Raw genomic sequence first — 19,620 nt, forward strand, 5'->3', positions numbered from 1 at the left:
CCAAGACAGAATTCCCCACCACAATATATCACAGCCTTTTTTTTTTTTTTTTTTTTTTTAAAGCATTTTACAATACCAGAGATGTGAGTTACAGTACAGGACATGAACCACCAGGGGCATGTAAATCATGAAATCCCTTGTGCTGGAAAATGCTCTAAATGCTGGTGCAGCATTTGTTGTGCTTTGACTTTATTTGTGAGGTTTTTGTTTGTCGTCAACGACCTTCGACAATTAAGAAAATATATTTTAATTTTGTAACAACTTCTGGAATAGGCTATCAAGGCACTAATTATATATATGTGTTTATAGTGTTTTCTGACTTCCTAAAATTCAAACAAATCCAAGTTGATGAAGTAAATAAATACAACATTCGCAAACTCGACAGACTGCTTCGAGAATTTTATGCCGCAGTGAGTCAGGTGGTTGGTTCTATGCCAAAAATAAAACTAATAACTAAGCCTGTGGCCCCCCTTTTGCTAACTATAGAAAATATAATTATATAATTTATAGTATGATTCGGACATATAATATATATAATATATATAATAGTATTATATATATTTGCGTAGGTACACACAAATTTGAATAATTGATTTAAAAAAAGTCTATTATATCAATATCGATTATTCATATTTTTGTGTACCTGCATTATCTTTGTCTTTCTGATTTTGCACCGTCTGGTGCATAGCAGTTTTCTTCTTTCAAATGATATACTACCAAGTCAAAACTGTACACCAGACCACAATCCTCGCCACTAAAACCATAAATTGCTCTTCTATCTGATTCTGTGGTCACAAAGCAGACAGGACTGTAGGAATGAAATCTAACTTTTTAGAGCATCTGCGGTTGGGGTTGGTTTCCTGGAAGAGTGGCAATGGCACCTCTGGAATATTACTGTGATTATTTTGTCGTTGCTGTTTGTGGTGTTGCTGTGTAAGTGCCTTCAGTTTGGAGGTCCTGTGCTGGGGAGTTCGGTCCAGCGGCATTACGAGGGCCTGGCCTGAAGCCTGCAGGAATGTGAGAAGCTGCCGTTGCTCGAGCTGCTCTCGACACTGTAGTGGTCATCGCCGTCACTGATGCTGCCTAAGCTGTCCATCTCCCCTGGCGTGAACTCCATCCCCTCAATATCCACATCTATAAACAAACAAGAGCAAGCACAACGCTTTTTAGTTCTCTGACGTTTGAGGGGGACATAAATAAGTGGATTTCGGTCAAGACAAGATGGGCAAATGCCACCATTTTAATGGTCAAAATCCAAGGCAGCTTACATATTAAAATTAAATGGGTATTTGTGTTATTAATTTCAGCACTGGGATTTTTATAGACAGATTGGGGGAGTTTCACATACATTTCCACACCAAAAGCATGCTTCAAGTCTGCACTGGAGTCATCACCTGACCCCTTATACAGCTTCATATAATAAAAATACTGTGAACGAAGACCTGAAATTAAATTTATTAAAATAAATAAATAAATAAAATAATAACTCTCTCAGCCTGCTCCCCGACGTGGAACTCAGCACTATGGTTTGCCATGCACACAAACATAGTTTAATTTAAAAGGTTTAGGCCACCTAATAATTCTGTGACCTAAATCCTATTTTTAAATGTAGAAGGAGTTTAATGATACAGTATATTAGCAGCTTCCATTATTTTAGCAACTTGTATGCTTAGTGTAAAACCCTGTAAGGCCACAATTAAAAAATAAAACAGCATGAAATGGGTATGAAAACTGACTGACATAGATGGAATTCCTGCACTGGAAACTCCACCTTCCACCAGCGGGGGGACAGGAGGAACCTGTCCTTCCAGCAGGCTCTGGCAATCACAAGGTTAACATTCCAGAGGAGTCAGCCTGTTAGGGGGTACACCTGGTTCCAATCCCAGGTAATGGGATAACGGGCAGTGCCAAGGTGTACAAAAGGGGCAACCTCTGCACTGTGTTCCTGGGATGGGAAGCACTGCCAGGTATGTCTTCAATGTTGAAATAAACTCTCCTTTTAAAAAAAAAAGAATCTCCTGCAGCCTAATCAGATACCTATAGCTTCAGAAAATCGCAGCGCAATAACTTTGGGTTCTGCCACTAAACAGAAATCGGTTCAAGTACTCTTTACTATATACGCACGCTTCCGCCTGGGGCCTGTGTAAATAATTTGTAAACAGACGTCTGTGTTTAAAGGTGCAGTACCCGTTTAATTTTGACCAGTATTTTTGTTTGTTTCTTTAAATAAACTTAGTTTGCCACTTCACCTGAAACCTGAACTCTGTGTGTCATTTCAGGGCCTTCCACACTGACCAATGAGGCTTTTAAGGAACAGTGAGGCGTCTTTACCCTGCTCAGAGTCGGTAGAGATGGTTGATCCCATGCTGTCCATGCGGATTCTCTCCAGGCCCTGCACAGAGAGCTGCTCCAGTCTGCGCTTGAGGTAGCGGTGTTCTCGCTGAAGCTGCTCCTTCATGTTTAAAGCCTTTCGGTCCTGCTCTTCCAATTTCTGTAGGGGAGAAAAAGATGTAATTGAGTCACTAGGGCCAGTATGCAGCAAAGCAAAAGTGTCCCATATTTTAATATATCTTAAAATGCAAGGAATTCTTAGAAAACTAATAAAAAAAATTAAAAAAAAGAAAGCTCAGGTTTGAAATTCATCTCTTTGAGACCTTGAAACTAGCAATGTATTTCTGTGGGAATGCAGCTGTGTTTAACGTCAGGTAAAAGTTTAAACAACATAAAAGAATTAAACAATAAACAAACGTATTTTGTTGTATTTGGTTTTAAAGATTACCTAACTAAAAAAACTGACCATCACAAATGTACAAAAAAAAAAAAAAAAAAGTATAATTTGTATGGAACCTTTTTTAATTTGGACAAGTACTGAACATACTTGCAAGCTTTTTAAACAATCACACTTCTATGTATTAGGATAGATCTTGAACCCTGTCAAACAGTTTACACAAAGGCTTAACAAGTTTACTTAATTTACGCTTTGCAGCCTAAGTTCCCAGTGCACATCTGCTTTATCGGTCCGCACCAGGCTTGCAGAAATGGTGTGATTAACCAAGCACTTGCTCTGTTTTTCTGACTGCAGTTTTTGTATAATGTTAGGGAATCAGCCTGAATAAGAATGTTCTTGAATATTACATGTAGCGCCTGTTGCACACTGATTAGACCGACTTGGAGGTTATTCAAGCATATGTTTGACGGTTTCAACCCTTGTGGGGTTTTGCTTCTACAGCAGAGCCTGGCTGATAAAGAGCTCCTTGCAACACACATTATCACATCATGTTCTAATACCAACTCAGCCCAAAACAGCAACAAAAGGTTTCACGTTCATCCTTGTCTTTTGGAAGGAAATGCACTGCATACCGCTTAGGCGTGATTTAATGCTTCAAGGAAGTTTATATCCAATGCACAGCCCCAAAAAATAAGTGGCTTATCTTTCTTTCTGGGAATGATCCACTCCTTCTAGTTCTGAGACCTATATCAATCTGTCAGTATGCTTTGGAAAATGCTGGCAATCCTGGTCAGAAATTCCAGTAACCACCAGCTGGTGTCATACTGGTCTGAATCAGCTGGCTAAGTTTTTAGCAAGGCCAGGCTGTACTCATTACAATATTGCTTCAGGCACTGCTATAAAAAAAAAAAAAAAAAATATAAAAATACTATTATAAAAGTTTCACAGTAAATCTCCAGTTATTTTGCAGTCTTACCACCTTTTGGTTATATTATGCATTTACCATAGTTTGCCAGGATTTTTTAATATGCTTCACTATTCCTCTCTGGACGTTCAATGCTTACCTATGCTTTATTACACTTTGATGTGCTTTTATTACGGTAACATTTTATGGGAATATATTTTTCTGCTCCTGTAAGGCTAGGTTTGACAGCAGTGTTCTGTAGACCAAGCTTGCGGATTAATGATAATACAAAAAGTAACATGTGCTGTGTAAAGGACTAAAAGCACAACTGTAATAAACTCAAGCTGTTTGTTTATTGTATTTATTTTTTAAGTAAAAAAACAGCAAGGGCACAAAATAGAATCTGTTCATTTTTTAAACACCTGTTCCCTTTAGATCTTGCTGGTCACCAATAAAAATATCTTTGGGGAAAGTATTCTGTCTGCACGATATTGAACTGCACAAAGGTACACTACTGCGGTCCTCAACATGTTTAAGAAGCTATCAATTCAGTAATTAATATGAACACTTGGACAGAGGTGTGATTGGTTCAGTTAAGTAATAAACGGTATAGCTGGGCTAGAATGGCTACCAAGTGCACCAGTGAACTCCAGACCCTTTTTGAACTGCCATTTTATACACTTTCTATGGACAAAATATCTTCATTGTATTTTTCCTCTAATTTCTTCAATCAAAAATAGCACCCAAAATGACACACACATATATGTGTGTACTGTGATAGTTATTTAGGGTCCATAAAGGTCATAGGGTTTGTTTGACTGACATGTCATCAATATCATACTAATGGCTGATCCACTTGTATAGTTTCAGTCTATACTAACACACAGCAGATTATTAAAAAGCTTTGGGATTGCCAGTAGTCTGATATTAAGGTCTTAGCCAATGTAATAAAAAAGCAGGAATGGCCCCTCAGGACTAAGAAGCAGCATGTTTATTTGATCAGGTGTTTCCCACCAGTCAATGACGAGTTCTTCATTTACCTTGATGTGCATCCTAGCTCGTTTCAGTAGACTCAGAGTGGTGTGTCTGGTGCTGTCCGGTCCCAGGGGCACCAGCTGTTTCAGCTGCTCGAGATAGAGCCGCAGTTTGGCACGTCTGCAACAGAGAAAATGCAGAAGCTCTCGGTACAGCTTCTCAACACTACAGTGAGCCAGGCAGGGAAGGGCTGGAGAGCCACTGAGGCACAGCATTGAGGGACAAAAACACACTGAATCCCTCCCGTCTTAAAAACCTGCCCATGCATGCAAATCAGTGATAAAAATAAAACAAAAGTAGGTTGGTTGTTCTGGTTGCAGTGTGGAACATTTACTGTGCTTTTAACCCAAGGAGATTTATAAAGAGAAATACCAAGGGTGGTGTGGGGTGGACAGAAAAATAGATTGCCAAAAATCACTGAACAGAACCTCCCAGAGCCGTCCCCCGTCCCCATCTCCCGTCCTACTAACTCAGCAAGAACTTCTCATACCTTTCTCTCTAGTTTAATGATCCATATAAATAGCTAATGCAGCAGCAGAGCAGGTTAATATAGTATCAAAATATTAGTTTTTCATAAAGTCTGATTAACGGGTGCTTAAAGATGAGTGTGCTATACAATGTGCACCACCATGTTTTCCAGGCATAAGGGATCTTCTGCCACGGAGTGCTAGGGCTGTTATGGTGTACACAATACATAGCCTGCATTGACCAATTAAATGACATTTTGCTTCTTAGAATTTCATTTGGCCGTTTTTTTTTTCTTTCCTTTAAAAAAAAAAAAGGAGTTCATTCTATACCGGAGAAAACATTTGAAAATCCCCTAATGCTAAGCTTGGTGAATAAGGGGCCTGTCAAAAGTGATGCGTCCCTAAAGTCTTAATTCAACATTCTTCAAACGTGACTCAGTTTCTAGGCTTCTGCCCAGTTCTACCACAGGGTGACGCCAGGACAAATGCTAATAGATTATATTATTTAATATATTTCCGAATGTTTCCCTGTTGCCACAGTGATTGCAATACAATAAAAAAAACGAGATGAGGTACAAACCAGATTTGTTGTCACAACAGTGAGCAAGCTGTAAGACTGCTAGCTTTGCAAACTACTTTCGACTCACTATTTAGTTAATTGGTCATTCTGGCCCTCTCTATAGAGATTAAAATTGCAACCCATATATTCAGGCTGTAACTGTTGTTTGCCACAGACAATGGCTTGGCTGGACTACACATCCACTCTCTAAGCCAGCAGCACCTCAGGAGTGCCTCTCCACCCAAGGCTAAAACTGCTGAGCTGCTATTAAAATGCAGGCTTGTGCATCAGTACTACCATTTGCTATTGCTGGAGTACATCTACAATAGCTCCATCCACATCCACTCCTACGTAGGGTATAGATTTGCTTCTGTAGTATTTATTAAAGTATAGTTCTTATAGGTGCATTAGTATGCATTATACAGGTAATGTTTTTTGCTGCCTTCAGTACAGAACTGTAAAAATCAGATGCCATTTTACTCGAGTCATATGGGCATCCTGTGTATTTAATAATGTTCACTGAGACAGTTCAGGCTTTCTGGTAAGTGTGTCATCTTGAACATGGAGTCAGATGGACACCTTAAAAATACATTATGCTTGTGCGTTTGCAGCCTTTAAAAAGGATGCAATGAAACACAATGTGCTACTGCCGATGTGAGCCGTTTCAGTTCCTCTCCTCCCAACGGTGTGATCGGTGCTGTGTCTTCGCTGTTGGATAGCTCTTATCTCCAGCTTGTCGCTGCAGCCTTGGCTCCAATCTCAGCCCGGACAGCTCTGCGAGTGCGACCCTATGTCCCCATGCAGCCTGCACTCAGCATGGGGAGACACACTCAGCTGTTAGATAAAGCAGGCAAGGAAATGCAATGCAGTCAACCGATTTTTACAAGTATGCAGATATATTTGTTTATAGTTATCAATTCTAAACAATGGCGCCACTTTTCAGCAAGCAGAATCCTATAAGTCAGTCCCAACCCCCAGCCAGCCCCACCTCCCCCAAACATCAAGGTCGAAGGACAGCTTTTATGATGGTCTTTACACCTTACACCAATCACACTTTGCATGAATTTGATTTTCAGAAAAAATGTAACTTTTTAAAAACCATTTTTTTTCCTCCAAGGTATTAAATTACCCCTGTGAATTGCATTTTACTAGTTTTGTAACATTTACAGTAGTATCTTCCTTTGGTGCAAATTGCATTTTGGTCTAGTTTGACAAAAACTGGCCCCCAAATATGCAAGTTCAAAAATGTTTATACTGAATTGAAATATGTTAACATGGTTTTTAATAAGCAAGGCTGGTGCTTGTCTGGACCTGCTTGCTTCACAAGCCCCATGAATGAGTCGGTCGCAGGCCAGGGGAAGCAGTAAGAAAAAAAAAAAGAAAAAAGTCAAAACTGTTTTTTTTCGTGCTGTTATAAAAGAAGTGATTCAGACAGGCTTGGATTGATGGAGTCTCAGCAGCTGTAGGGACAGATCTTGGCAGGATTTAAAAAATGGTCCGAGTGTAACAGGAGACCCTGGGCATTTCTTAAATACATACAACATTATTTTTTTTTTACTACTTCCACCTGCACTTCTGGACAAATTAAGGAAATGTTGGCATGGAAACACCATTTTTTTTTGCTTCCAGTTCAGTGCCTGAATGGAAAATACTAACGTGACAGCACTCCCAAAAATAAAGCAGAAATAAAAATCAAATTCTGGAGGGCTGGAAACAGGCACTGAAGCTTTTGATCTTCTCTGGGTTCAGAAATTACTCATATATAATGCTTTTCATTTGAAAAATAAATCTAGGTCCAGGAGAATAATAATCATTTTAAAAAGCACAGTAATAAGTTAGGCAATAACATGTACAGTTCCTAATCGCTTTTAGAAATACAGGGTCCAAGTCACAAAACTGTTTTAGGATTCCCCCCCCCCCAAGAAAGTTTATAACTATTAGGTTAAGCCAAGGGTGTCGAATCACAGTCATGGAGGGCCATTCCACTCCAAGTTTAACAGATAAAGTTATATAATTAACAACTTCAGGCTCTGAATGGAGGTTTAGTTGGTTCAATTAAAGCAGTGGTGTCAAACTCCAGTCCTCGAGCACCACAGGGTCTTCTGGTTTTCATTCCAACTTAAGCTCTCAATGAAGTTAATTGATCTAATTATTTGTTCAATTGGACATACTTCATCTTTTTCAAGGTCTTTCACAGTTGATTTAAAAAATGCACTTGATTGAAGGCACACAACCTACGAAACATTTTGAGACCTGGATAGAAGTGTTACATTTGTCAATTAATCAAATCATTATCCCAATTAAGTAAATGAGAGCTCAGGTGGAACAAAAACCAGAAGACAAGGATGCAGTTTACAACAAAAGCAAGCCTGTATAGTGCATCATTTATAAATAAAAAAAGAAGAAGACAGCAGTTACTAAGGAAATGGTGTCATCCAAAAAACAGATGCTCTAAATTTTCATAGCAGGCGTTCAGCATGTATTGTGTCACAGGAAGAACCGGGCTGTTTTGTTTTGGTGCTTTTCTAAAACCCAAAGTTACAGCCATGCCATCTGACTAATAATGCTACCAAGTTTTCTTGCTAATATGACAAACTTCACTAACAACACAGAAAAAGTGGTTTCACTTAATTGGTGCTTTGGCTTATTTACATTTTTTCATTAGACCTTTTGAGATGCCATGTCTTCCTTACAAGGGGGTTCTGGGGGATAGATTGATTCACTGTACCAAACACTCACATCGAATCTTTATTTTTGTTACCACTTCAACACATTCATGGGGCGGAGTATCCCTGGCTGATTACAACTCAACTTCCACAGACTCACCTGCTGTTTGGACTACTTTTCATTTCCCCCAGAATTGCTTGCACATCTCAAGATATTACATTTCAATTTGGCAGGCTGCTTCAGGCCCTGTATGTCTCTTGTACTGGATCTTGAATGTTTTCTCTCTATTACCCTTCCTTTTTGTTGCTGCCTTTGTGGGACCTGCTACTTTTCCAGCCAGAAGACATTCTTACTTAATGGGCAGGTGATAGTAAAATGACAGGGTCCAAAGGTCTGGCATTTCATAATACGACAAATTTGAAGGTTTATACTGTTTATTAGATTGGTTGTGATAATAGGTATAAGTTACATGGGGGACATTGCAACAGTCTCATTTCTCAATAATTTATTTGTATAATCATTAGTCATTATAAAAGTCTCCACTAGGAACCAGGAGAAACTGCAATCAGCTGAGGCAGAGGTGCTGTGCAATGCATTGTGGGTTATATATCAAGTTTTTTTATCGTCTCAATATTATCAAAATATTTTCTATTTAAAAACCTCTTACTGTAGATGGCAAAGTCTCCTAACCAGATAAACCACAGGAGTCTGCATTTGCTGCTCTCCTGTGAGTTTGAAGAAAAAAAAAAAAACAAAGCCTTGGGTTTCTGCATCAAAGCCTTGGGTTTCTTGTTCCTATAATGTTTCAAGATACATGAACTTGGACAGGTTTGCTGTGAGTAGCACACAGTGCGCCCAGGATGAAACAGAAAATGAAACCTCCCACGCAGAGAATATCTGCAAAAACAAGCACTGCTGACTGCTTTTACAACGGCACTCGGATAAAAAAAATACCACTCTGTGCCTCCAGCTACCCATTGCTTTCCAGTCTGCTACAGTCACTTCATTACTGACGTATAATCTGAACCATGCTACCCAAATGAAATGCATTCTGATAGAAACCAAAATTCAAGGGTCATAGTTCTTTGACGAGTATGCAAAACATTTACAGCAGTCTCTGTATTTTTAATTCAAAAGGCACATTGTTTTTTGATTCAGTTGAATATATCAAAACAAAGAAAACTAAAAAAGGCATTTTTGCTATGGTGCACATTCTGATCAGTAACTCTGAGCAGGAACCAGGCTCAATTGTTACTGATTGTCGACATACCACTGTACTCAATTTATATTAGTTTGCATCATGCATGTTCAGCAGTTTTTAGGTAGTTATGCCTCATTGTCATTCTGGCAGGCAAGTAAAAAAGGTTTCTGGTGCAAAAAGCAATGGGAGTGGTTGTTGCAACAGGCCTTGCGAAAATGTCATATTCTGTCATCTCATTTGACGTGTTTGAAAGCATTTGACCACAAGAGGTTCTTCATTTCTAACACACATTCAGCCTTCTCACATGAGTCGTCATGCTTAACGGAATACCACTTCTTACCTCAAAGTATGTGTTAAGCAATACTTATTAAAATATGTCCAAGCTACCTAGTAGCAATTTATTCAGTTCCATTAAAGAAATTGGTAGAATGCACAGGCTACAACCAGGAAACATTAATTTCTGTGGGAGGACAATGTTCCACAAAATTCATTCAAGTATGCTCCAATTTTAACTATGTGTTATTTGCAGAAATCAAACAAAATTTAAAACCATAAAATTATACAAAAAAAAGAAAAAACAGTAACACTTTCACGATGACATGAAACCCACTTACAAGCATATCTGAAATGTCAGCAGCGTGCAACAGAGCACAGCACATAACACTGACAATGCAGTGTTCAACCAGTGTAATACAGACACTTGCTCATTTCACTCATGTTGCCTGGAGTAAGCCACCAGTTCACAATAAACATTCGGCCTTAACAGGTTACAGAAAGATTCGAAACAGAAGTTTTTAGCACAATAAAGGTTACACACACACACACACACACACTCGAAATTTTTTGACACCGGTACTGGTACCGGGACTTATTTAATCTGCTTTTCATCCACTCACACACTCCACTAGTGCAACGTTTCTCAAATGCACTTTCATTCAGCACAGCTCATGCATTCTGATCAACGAGAGATGACTTTAGCAGTTTTTTTACAAATAATAATAACGCGTTTTGCCTTGCACCGATTTACCACATTGCAGAAATTTTCTAAAATGACACAATAATAAAAGTGCAGTGCATACTAAAATACTGTCAGGGTCAGTTTTACAGTCGGGTCTAAGGGTACAGTGAAGACTGTGTGCGGGGCATGGACAGGAAATGAACTCAGGGAACCCACACTTAACTGCAGCCACACAGTCTATGATACTCAATACAGGGTTAAAATAAATAAATTACACACACACACACACACACACACACACACACACACACACACACACACACACACACACACACACACACACACATTTTGTCAAAGGCAAAATAGAAAAATCAATCAATAAATAAATAAATGAGGTATGCAACAACTCAGCAACTGTACCTAGGTTACAACAACAACTTTCTTTCAGCTTCTGACATATCCATTTTAAACCTTTTAACCTTAAACCATTTACCCCTCAGTGTTTGTGGAGCGTGCTGAGGAACACGAATTTCATTGCGCACACAAGCCTGACAAGCAGGGAGTTGGGAAAGACAGCTGCAGCACTACAGTACACGAGGGGAACAGAAAGTGCAATGAAGGAGTGGTGATAGGTGCAAATAAGAAATAGGTGCAAAACTATTTCTTAAAGACTATATTACAACATATACATAACTTTTTTTGTTTTAAGTAGAATATAAAATACAACAGAAAGAAATAGGATCCCATCCATATAATAACCACATGCAAGTGACCCATACCAAAGGTTGTGTTTGTAACTCAACTGCTGTGCATTTTATGGCAATTTAATAACTACTTGAAAAAACACATCTGCATGATGCAAACCATTTCCTTAGACAGAAACCGGTTGAAAAATATGAAAACCCTTAACATAATTAAAACATGTTGACACATCTAAACATGACTGGGTGTGGGTTTTACAAGGATATTAAGCTACATAAATATGCAGCCATTTACAGAAAATGTGCAGAAAATTATATTACACAACCTCATTGACCAGAAATACTCCATCAGTTAGCAATATAACTAAAAAGGATACAGTAATAAGCAAACTGATTGACTGGAAGCAGCTCTTGAACATGCCTGTACATGATTTTTATTATTATTCTTGCCGAGTCACCAATCAGGCTCTCTGGAAAAAGATGTGGTTTCTAGACCACGCTGGTGAAATGTGACAAGAAAACACTGCGCTTCTATTTTAAACTCAAACACAATGCAGCACAGCATAACAAAAGGAAAGTTCTTTTTTCACTGGGGTGACCCTTATAAATGTTTACCACAGCATTTTTGCAGTTTTATCATGCTTTTACCATGGTTATACTGTGCATTTACAATAGTTTACCCTGGTTTGCCATGTTTATTAACACGCTTGGCTATACCTCACTACTCTTCACAATGCTTACTTATGCTTTACTACTGTCACTGTGTTTTATTACACTTTGCTATGCTTTTACTACGGGAAACTTTTATAAGGGAAAGCCAGAGTGTGGGAATCTACTTGCATTTTTCACTAAGTTTGCAAAACGTTACAGTAGTAATTGTTACCGCATCCCTGTGTGAAATAGTCTCTAAACTTTTACTTTTATGTTTACTTTCATTGGTTGGCTAGGTCTTATCCAGCAGGTAACCAGTGAAAGACCAGCAGTGGACTGGGCGAGGCATCTTTCAAAAATTGTGTCAAACCCTTCATCTACTGGTTTTTCTGCCACCTGCTCAAAGCTTTTTTGAAGAAAAACAAAATGTGATCATGAGATCCTTTCCTCTACCCAGCGGACAAAATTTTTTTACTTGCATCTCCCTCTAAAAAAACATCAGTTAATTCCGCTTGCTAAAGTTGGTTTGGGGCTTCTTCCTTAAAACAAGAGTCCAGATGTCTTTAAAAAGTCTAGATTAAGATCCGAGACTGGTCAGGTCAATAGATTCAGTCCATGTTTAAACCCAGCAGTGTTGCACATGGTGTCTTCCTAGAGTAATTTAGAGCCCCTGAAATAAAACTTTAACCCTGACATACGGCCTGTCAGTGAGAGGTTAGGCCAAATCTAGACCCCCACCCAGGGCTGTAGATTACTGATCAGCCTGAAGCCAGACTTGACACCTGCACCACCAGACAGGTCCTTTTGAGTCACTGTGTGTGCAGACAGGTCAGAGGATTTCTGAAAGGCCATCAATAAATGGTCAATATTTATTTCAGCCCCACTGATAAACGAAATCCCCCAAATTAGAAAAGAAACAAATGCAGGAGCGCTAGAGGAACAGCAAGAGCAATTGGCAGGGATGTACTGTAATCAATCAGCGAAACATCTGAGGGAAGTTACTGATAAAAATGTAAAACAATAATCAGTAAAACAATACACAAATGCCTCTATATAAGGGTGTAGCTAGGACATGTTCTGCACATAACACAGTCATGTGTGTTCTAAAGAGGCAGCAGTTACTAATGCAAATAGTGGATACCGATAATCCTTAGGAGACATCCAACTGTAGCTTCATTGTCTGGGTAGAAGACCAAAGAACAACCTTTTAGTCCGTCAGGCCTTTTAACTAAGTCAAACAGACCCCTTTTATAATATCTAACTGCTCTTGGTGCCATTTGATTATCTCGATTTTACTCTCAATAATGCAATCAAGCCTACTGTATTGAAATCAGATTCAAAATGATGCTAGCACAGCGCATTTAGAAACAGGCCTACTGTATGGAAAGAAAGGAGTTCTCTTAGGAGTCACATTAATACATGAAAACTCAAACTGCAGGAGCCAATTCGGATGACAGTCGGAACTCATGCAAAAAAAAAAAAAAAAACATATCTGCCACCTTGTGAAATATTTTATTAGCTTTTTTTTTTTTTTTTTTCTTTTTAAACTACCTAAACCTGGCAAGAGAGGTTAATAAGCCAACAGCTTATGTTCTGTTTCCAAGGCATTGTCTAAGCTGCCTTAAATGAAGTCACATGCAGTTTAATTTCAGGGTGGAAGCCTACTGGAGAAAAGTGATCAAACACACAACATAGTACACTATATGTGTGTGACAGCTTACTTCATATTTCCTTTATTTCAGTGATCGCGTTTGCTTGCTTCGTTGTATGTAGTGCTATTTATTTACAGTTTATTGTACAGACATTTTACATTCTAAAGAGTTTATTTAACCATATTTGCAACCATAATTTTGGAACCTTGTATCCAGACTAATCAACTCTTCTAAAAGCAATGCATATTTCCATGTTTATTTTAAGATTTTTGAATCTTTATGTTAAAAGTTAACGATTACTATAATAACCATTTAATATTTTATTTTTATGATCTAAAAAAATTAAATCAACACGATTTTCTAACAACTAAATCGCCGGAAAATGCTGTTACAATTTACAGTTTACAAAAATGTCCTTCGATCCATTGTCAAGAGCATCTCAGCGCTTTGTACCTCTTGAGCATAGAGAATGAAATCGTGAGATCTTTGAATTATGCTGACATCATTCATGACTTTGCCACAGCTAAAGCTAAGGAAAAACAATTTGTTTGAAGAAGTGAGAGTAGTGAATGATTTATCCATCCATTATCATTAACCGCTTAACCCTTTACAGGGTCGTGGTGAGCCAGAGTCTAACCCGGCAGACACAGGGTGCACAGTGGGACCACACCCTGGACGGGATGCCAGTCCATCACAGGGCAATTTAGAATGACCAATCAAACTGAACAGCATGTCTTTGGACTGTGGGAGGAAACCGGAGTACCCAAAGAAAACCCATGCAAACACAGGGAGAACATGCAAACTCCACACAAACAGACCCCTAGGTCAGAATCAAACCGAGGACTCTGGCGCTGTGAGGCAGCAACGCTAACCAGCACGCCACGTGCCACCCGTGAATGACTTATATTTGATTAATTTACCTTGAGTCAAAAAAATATGTTAATTTTACATAGGTAAATAAACATATGTTTGAGGACTTCATAATTTCTTTCGCAATATGTAACACATACTTAGGCCCTTCCCTCCTTTTAGCTTTAGGTCCCTCATAACCTTAATCCGACCCTGAAGCCTTTACATGTTCTCACTGGAGAAGTCATCATCAACTCACCACCATGTGACCCACAAACTGAAAGCACCGTAAAAAACAGACGCAGCTGACACATGATTCACAGTAGCTTCACCAAGCTTTTTTCACCCACAATCAAATACGTAAAATAAGTATGATTGATAATAAAAAGATAGCAGCAATATATTTAAAAGGCCTATATACATATTCATATTGCACGTCAATTACAACTGTTTAAATAACGGACCTGTCATTTTTCTTTTCATTGTTAACATCCTGACAACTTTTTACACTTGTGTTTAAAGTCTGTTTTAAAGCTCTTTTCAAAATGTCTGATCTAGTGCCCTGATAGTGTAAGGATTACACAGCAATAACAACCCACGATGTGGTACAGAATTTAAAAGCCATAGCACTTCTGTTCTTTTTGGGGTTTATTTGTCTAGGGGTGGGGGATGGGTTTAAAATCGCACTTCCTGCAGTGATTTAGAGGACAGATCTCAAACCCCACTAGAGTCGTTTTTTTAACAAGCGTTTTGAAACAGACTTTAAAGTTACAAGTGTAGAAAGTTGTCAGGGTGTTAATGAAACAAGAAATCACAGGTACATTATAACAGTGTAGCAACATGTGTTGACTAGAACGCTATATTTTTCAGAACCCTGCTACTTACTTTTTAAAGCCTAAGATCAATTCTGACAATTACATTTTTTTAAACTATACTTTGGTGAAAGTATATATAAAAACGGGTTTTATACAAAAGCAGGTTTTACCAGCAGCAGACTCTGCACTGGCACACAGGCACAAGCTTGCTATTTTATTTTGTGGGGATACGGCGTGGCAAAGACCAGAAGGACCACTAAAGTGAAAGGACAGGTTCACAAACCATAGAAGAGGACAACAAGCCTCAGTGGAACTGTTCTTCAAATACTGTTGGTTCGGCTTTAAAAAAAATATTAAGTGGAGTTTTTTTTTTTTCAGCTGTCACTTACCTGTGTTTTTCAAGCTCATTATGTGAGGACCTGTGGGGAAAAAAAAAAATATATATAAAAAAAAAAAAAAAAAAAAAATGCTTGTCATTTATCTACTTAAAAGCTGTGACAACCTGTATTCAATCCCAGAGAAAAATGAGAGAGTCTGTAATCACAGCGAATGGGAGTTGAATCCTAGTTAGATTGTCAGTGGCAGTCACCCTCAGCCAAACTGAGTACTACCAGATACCATGCAGAATGGTTTTGGGGGGGGGTACAGTGCTTTATGATGTGCAATCGGTGATTACACTACCCCTTGTGAATCTTTAACATGATTTCCCCTTGTGGTTTACTATATGTTACTCTGCTCTTCTGTGCTGTTATCGTTCATCATACACCACAGAACACATTTCAAAGGCACCACTAATAACCCCACCCCCATATAAACAAGATAGCAATGCTAAGTGTAAAACTGAAAGTGGGGTGGGAAATCTGTTTATACCCAATATATGGTAAATAAAACACACCTCTTGAAAAATGTAAAGTGTGTTAAAACAGACGTTGTAGTAGGTCCCACTTTTATTCTGGTGAGAACTGTCTGGTTCTTCACTTTTTTCTTTTAGCGCTAATTCCAGGATACGCAGATCTATCAAATGCAATGCAGGAATGCGTCACCTTGGAATGCTCATGGGTCACGTGGACGCACTGCAGCTGCACTAGCTGAACAGTCAGAGTTTGAGTTATAGCACGTGTAATTTAGCTCCCGAGAACCACAGCAGCAGTCTTTCCTCTGCTGGCTTTTGAAATATCTGCATGTTCCAAATCAAAATATAAAAAGCAGGCAAAACATAAACATTCCTGAAAGTCCTTGAGGAACACCAGGGTTGGGGTCAATTCCAATTCCTTTTTACAATCAAATCCCAATATATTTTAGAGACACAATTGTTAGGATTGTTAAATTGTCTCTAAATGAAAGCAGTTGAATTGACTAACAATGACTTCAATTGAAGTAAATTGTTGCTACTCTGAGCAGCTCATTTTAACAGAATGCTGCTAAGTGTAATTTTGATCAATGATGTGTTGGAATGGATTAAAGGGGAATGGGAATTGGGAATATATTTTTACAAAGAAACTGGAATTGAAAAACATTGAAAAATAGAGCAAGCTGTACCTGAATCTGTAACTTTAACGTAATTGGTTCTGCTTCTCTGATCATAAGACAATCAAGTTGCTTTTGACCTACCAACTCACCCCCCCCCCCATTTCAGGCTTTTACAATAACAATTGATAACAAGCACATCTTTCTAAATTAACACAGTAAGGCAGCTATGTAAAAATCTAGTTAGATCTGTATTACAGTTCAAATTTTACAGCCTGCTTACAGGACATGCAAACACACCATTCAAATCATCCAAACCCACTACTGTTAGCTGTTAACTGATGTTAAAAAAAAAAAAAAAAAAAAAAGTGATGCCTCAATATTTGCAAATTATTTTTGCACGTATTTCTACAGGAGAAAAATGCAACACAATTCCCTTTGCTGCCTGGTGACATTTCAAAACCACAATTACTGGATCTACAGCTTGACAATTCATGGGTGCAACAACAGAGAACCATGATGCAAATACTTCAGGGAATTGCAATTGTGAAATTTCCAGTATGCACAATTCCTTTTCTTGTCTGGTTACAGTACATGCTATGTGCTCTAGTTCATAGTTTCTTCAAGATATACTTCAATACCACCTTATCTTTCCTATCATATGTTTTACACAGACTCACATCTGTACATTTCACTCCCACAGATTTGCTATACTATGGATGAGCATGAAATCGTACTGTTATATGGGGCAAACCCCCAAAGAGTAAGTTTATATATATATATATATATATATATATATATATCCGTATAATGTATATATATATATATAAGCGTGGTTTTGTCACCAAAACAGTTCAAGTTATTAGGATATTCCTGTGACTGTCTCTTTAAGACTTTTTGCACATAGGCAGCACTCTGGCATTGAACAAATTGCACTGCGTCTGCGCAAGAACAGTTCAGAAGATACCCATAAAGCAGAAGAATTCAGCACTAAACAGAAACCGATACAAATATGATATACAAATACACTGCTTGCTACATGAAAATACTAGCTGTTGAACAACAGCATGCATGCATTGAGTATTTTCATGCCGGTCAAATATATTACCAGCAGTACCGTAGTGCAATAAACAAATCTTGTCAATATTATATACTGGTATTTATGTACATGCACACCCATTATACATATATATATATATATAGAGTATATATATATATATATAATAATATATATATATATATATATATATATATATATATATTTTTTTAAAATGACAAAACTTTTTAGGTTTTATTCATGGTAAGAAATTTTGCAATTAAAAATAATACACTCACAGTGTTGCAAACAAAGTTTATATATATATATATATATATATATATATATATATTATATATATATATATATATATATATATCACACACACACACACACACACACACACACACAAATTGATACACCTCAATGAATGCATGTTGGAATATCATATTAGAAGAGGGGACGCAAAACAGGAGAGTTAAGTGGTGCATTCTGAACAGCAGTGTTACTGTTGTACGCGTGGCAATGTTTATGCGAGATCAAAACACAAGCCAAGCCCAAAGTAGGAAAAATGGCGTCAATACATCAGCAGATACATGCATTAACTAGCGGAGTATATAAAACACGTTTCTGTCAAGAATGACAGCGTATATTTACCTATTATTCTGCGTTTTTCTTGAAATTGTTGAAGCTTTCGTTTTCTTTCTGGAAAAGTCTCTATTGTAAGGTAAAACGGACGCATAACCATGTTCTGCTTCTAACAAACAAAGTAAACAGAGTCAGTGTTAATTTTATTAGAGAATATTATTATTTGCTGGACCTGTACACACAATAAAGGAAAATATCACTGGTACAATTATAAATACGCTTTATATAACTAGTAACAAACAACATGCGTTGGACGATTGCATACAGTGAGATCCATCATTTGTTTTAGTCTAGTGCATAGCAATTGCTTTCAATTTCAAGTTTCAAGAACACAAGGAGAATTAAATGTACTGTGCAATGACATATTTTCACAAAATGATACATTCAAGTTATTGTAATTATATTATTAATATACTGTGCACCGTAATGTTTTGATTTTAGTACAAAATAAACCAATAAGCTGCATAATGTGTGCTCTCGTTGTACCGATATGAATTCACTGTAAGACTATATGAATTGCAAGAATTAAAATAACAAGCTATAATCACCTCTGTCTCTTCTTTCCAAATATTCAGCAGCCTCGTGAAGAAGTAGAAGAGAATCCATGACGATGTCGTGTTATTTTAAATATATATTTTTTTACACTTTGGAATCCTTTTATATATAAAAAAAATTAAAAATCTGTGAGATAAATACGACCTGCACAGTCCAGAATATGTGGAACTTCCAAGTCCATATCAACTGCACCTCAACTAAAATGCACCTAAAGATTGACAAATTCAAAGATCCAATCCAATAGTGAACTGTAGCAGAAGGCTGCTCTTTAAATGCCAGTTCTGGCCAATCACATACGACTGCTGCTAGGCTTACAGTAGAATGTTGATAGAATGTTTATACATTGATATCAGTCTTCTGAGTGGGTGGACAGTGATAGTAACAATTTAGAAGCCGAACCCTAGCAACAGCACGTGTAACCTAGCCCCCTAGTCACCTATTGGCGAGAAAGTTATCTAGTAGTCACCTATTGGACAGATGGCAATAAGTGGGTGTGGTCTTACTTTCCCAATGAAACACGAACTTGACGTTACAGCGTGGAAAAAGGCCAGATGAAGGGGTGAGGAATCGAGGTGAAACGAAAAAACATATTACAAAACGTCAAATTTGAATATTTTGTAAAGATTGAGTTAAAACAGCATTTACAAAACAATTGACCCATACTTACTAAACGTTCTCACATACATGCAAAGCCTCACGGGTTATGTGTAAATTTATTATTCGTAAA

The 19,620-nt window shown here is 37.8% G+C and overlaps 1 protein-coding gene across 2 annotated transcripts; it reads right to left on the reverse strand.

Annotated features, from left to right (window-relative positions):
• Positions 1 to 570: 570 nt before the first annotated feature.
• Positions 571 to 19,212, reverse strand: LOC121330827 (max dimerization protein 4-like). 2 transcript variants are annotated; one of them, XM_041277666.1, is made up of 6 exons: positions 18,887 to 19,211; positions 18,348 to 18,447; positions 15,577 to 15,606; positions 4,673 to 4,787; positions 2,332 to 2,491; positions 572 to 1,134 (listed from the first exon to the last, which is right to left on the reverse strand). In XM_041277666.1, exons 1-6 carry the CDS (start codon positions 18,942 to 18,944, stop codon positions 986 to 988), a joined length of 612 nt encoding a protein of 203 aa, XP_041133600.1. In that variant the 5' UTR covers positions 18,945 to 19,211; the 3' UTR covers positions 572 to 985. The 2 variants fall into 2 exon arrangements, with proteins under 2 accessions (XP_041133609.1, XP_041133600.1); XM_041277675.1 differs by lacking the exon at positions 15,577 to 15,606 and having other exon boundaries at positions 571 to 1,134; positions 18,887 to 19,212.
• Between the last annotated feature and the right edge of the window lie 408 nt (positions 19,213 to 19,620).

This window comes from Polyodon spathula, chromosome 2 (genome assembly GCF_017654505.1).
Source record: "Polyodon spathula isolate WHYD16114869_AA chromosome 2, ASM1765450v1, whole genome shotgun sequence".
Classification (NCBI taxonomy): Eukaryota; Metazoa; Chordata; class Actinopteri; order Acipenseriformes; family Polyodontidae; genus Polyodon; species Polyodon spathula.

Coding starts and splice junctions, on each gene's coding strand:
- LOC121330827 (XM_041277666.1), bottom strand. CDS start 18,944: ATGGATTCTCTTCTACTTCTTCACGAGGCTGCTGAATATTTGGAAAGA. Junction 15,607..18,347: donor AGAAAAACGCAGAATAATAG/GTAAATATACGC, acceptor TTTTCCCCACAG/GTCCTCACATAATGAGCTTG. Junction 4,788..15,576: donor AATGAGCTTGAAAAACACAG/GTAAGTGACAGC, acceptor TCTCTGTTGCAG/ACGTGCCAAACTGCGGCTCT.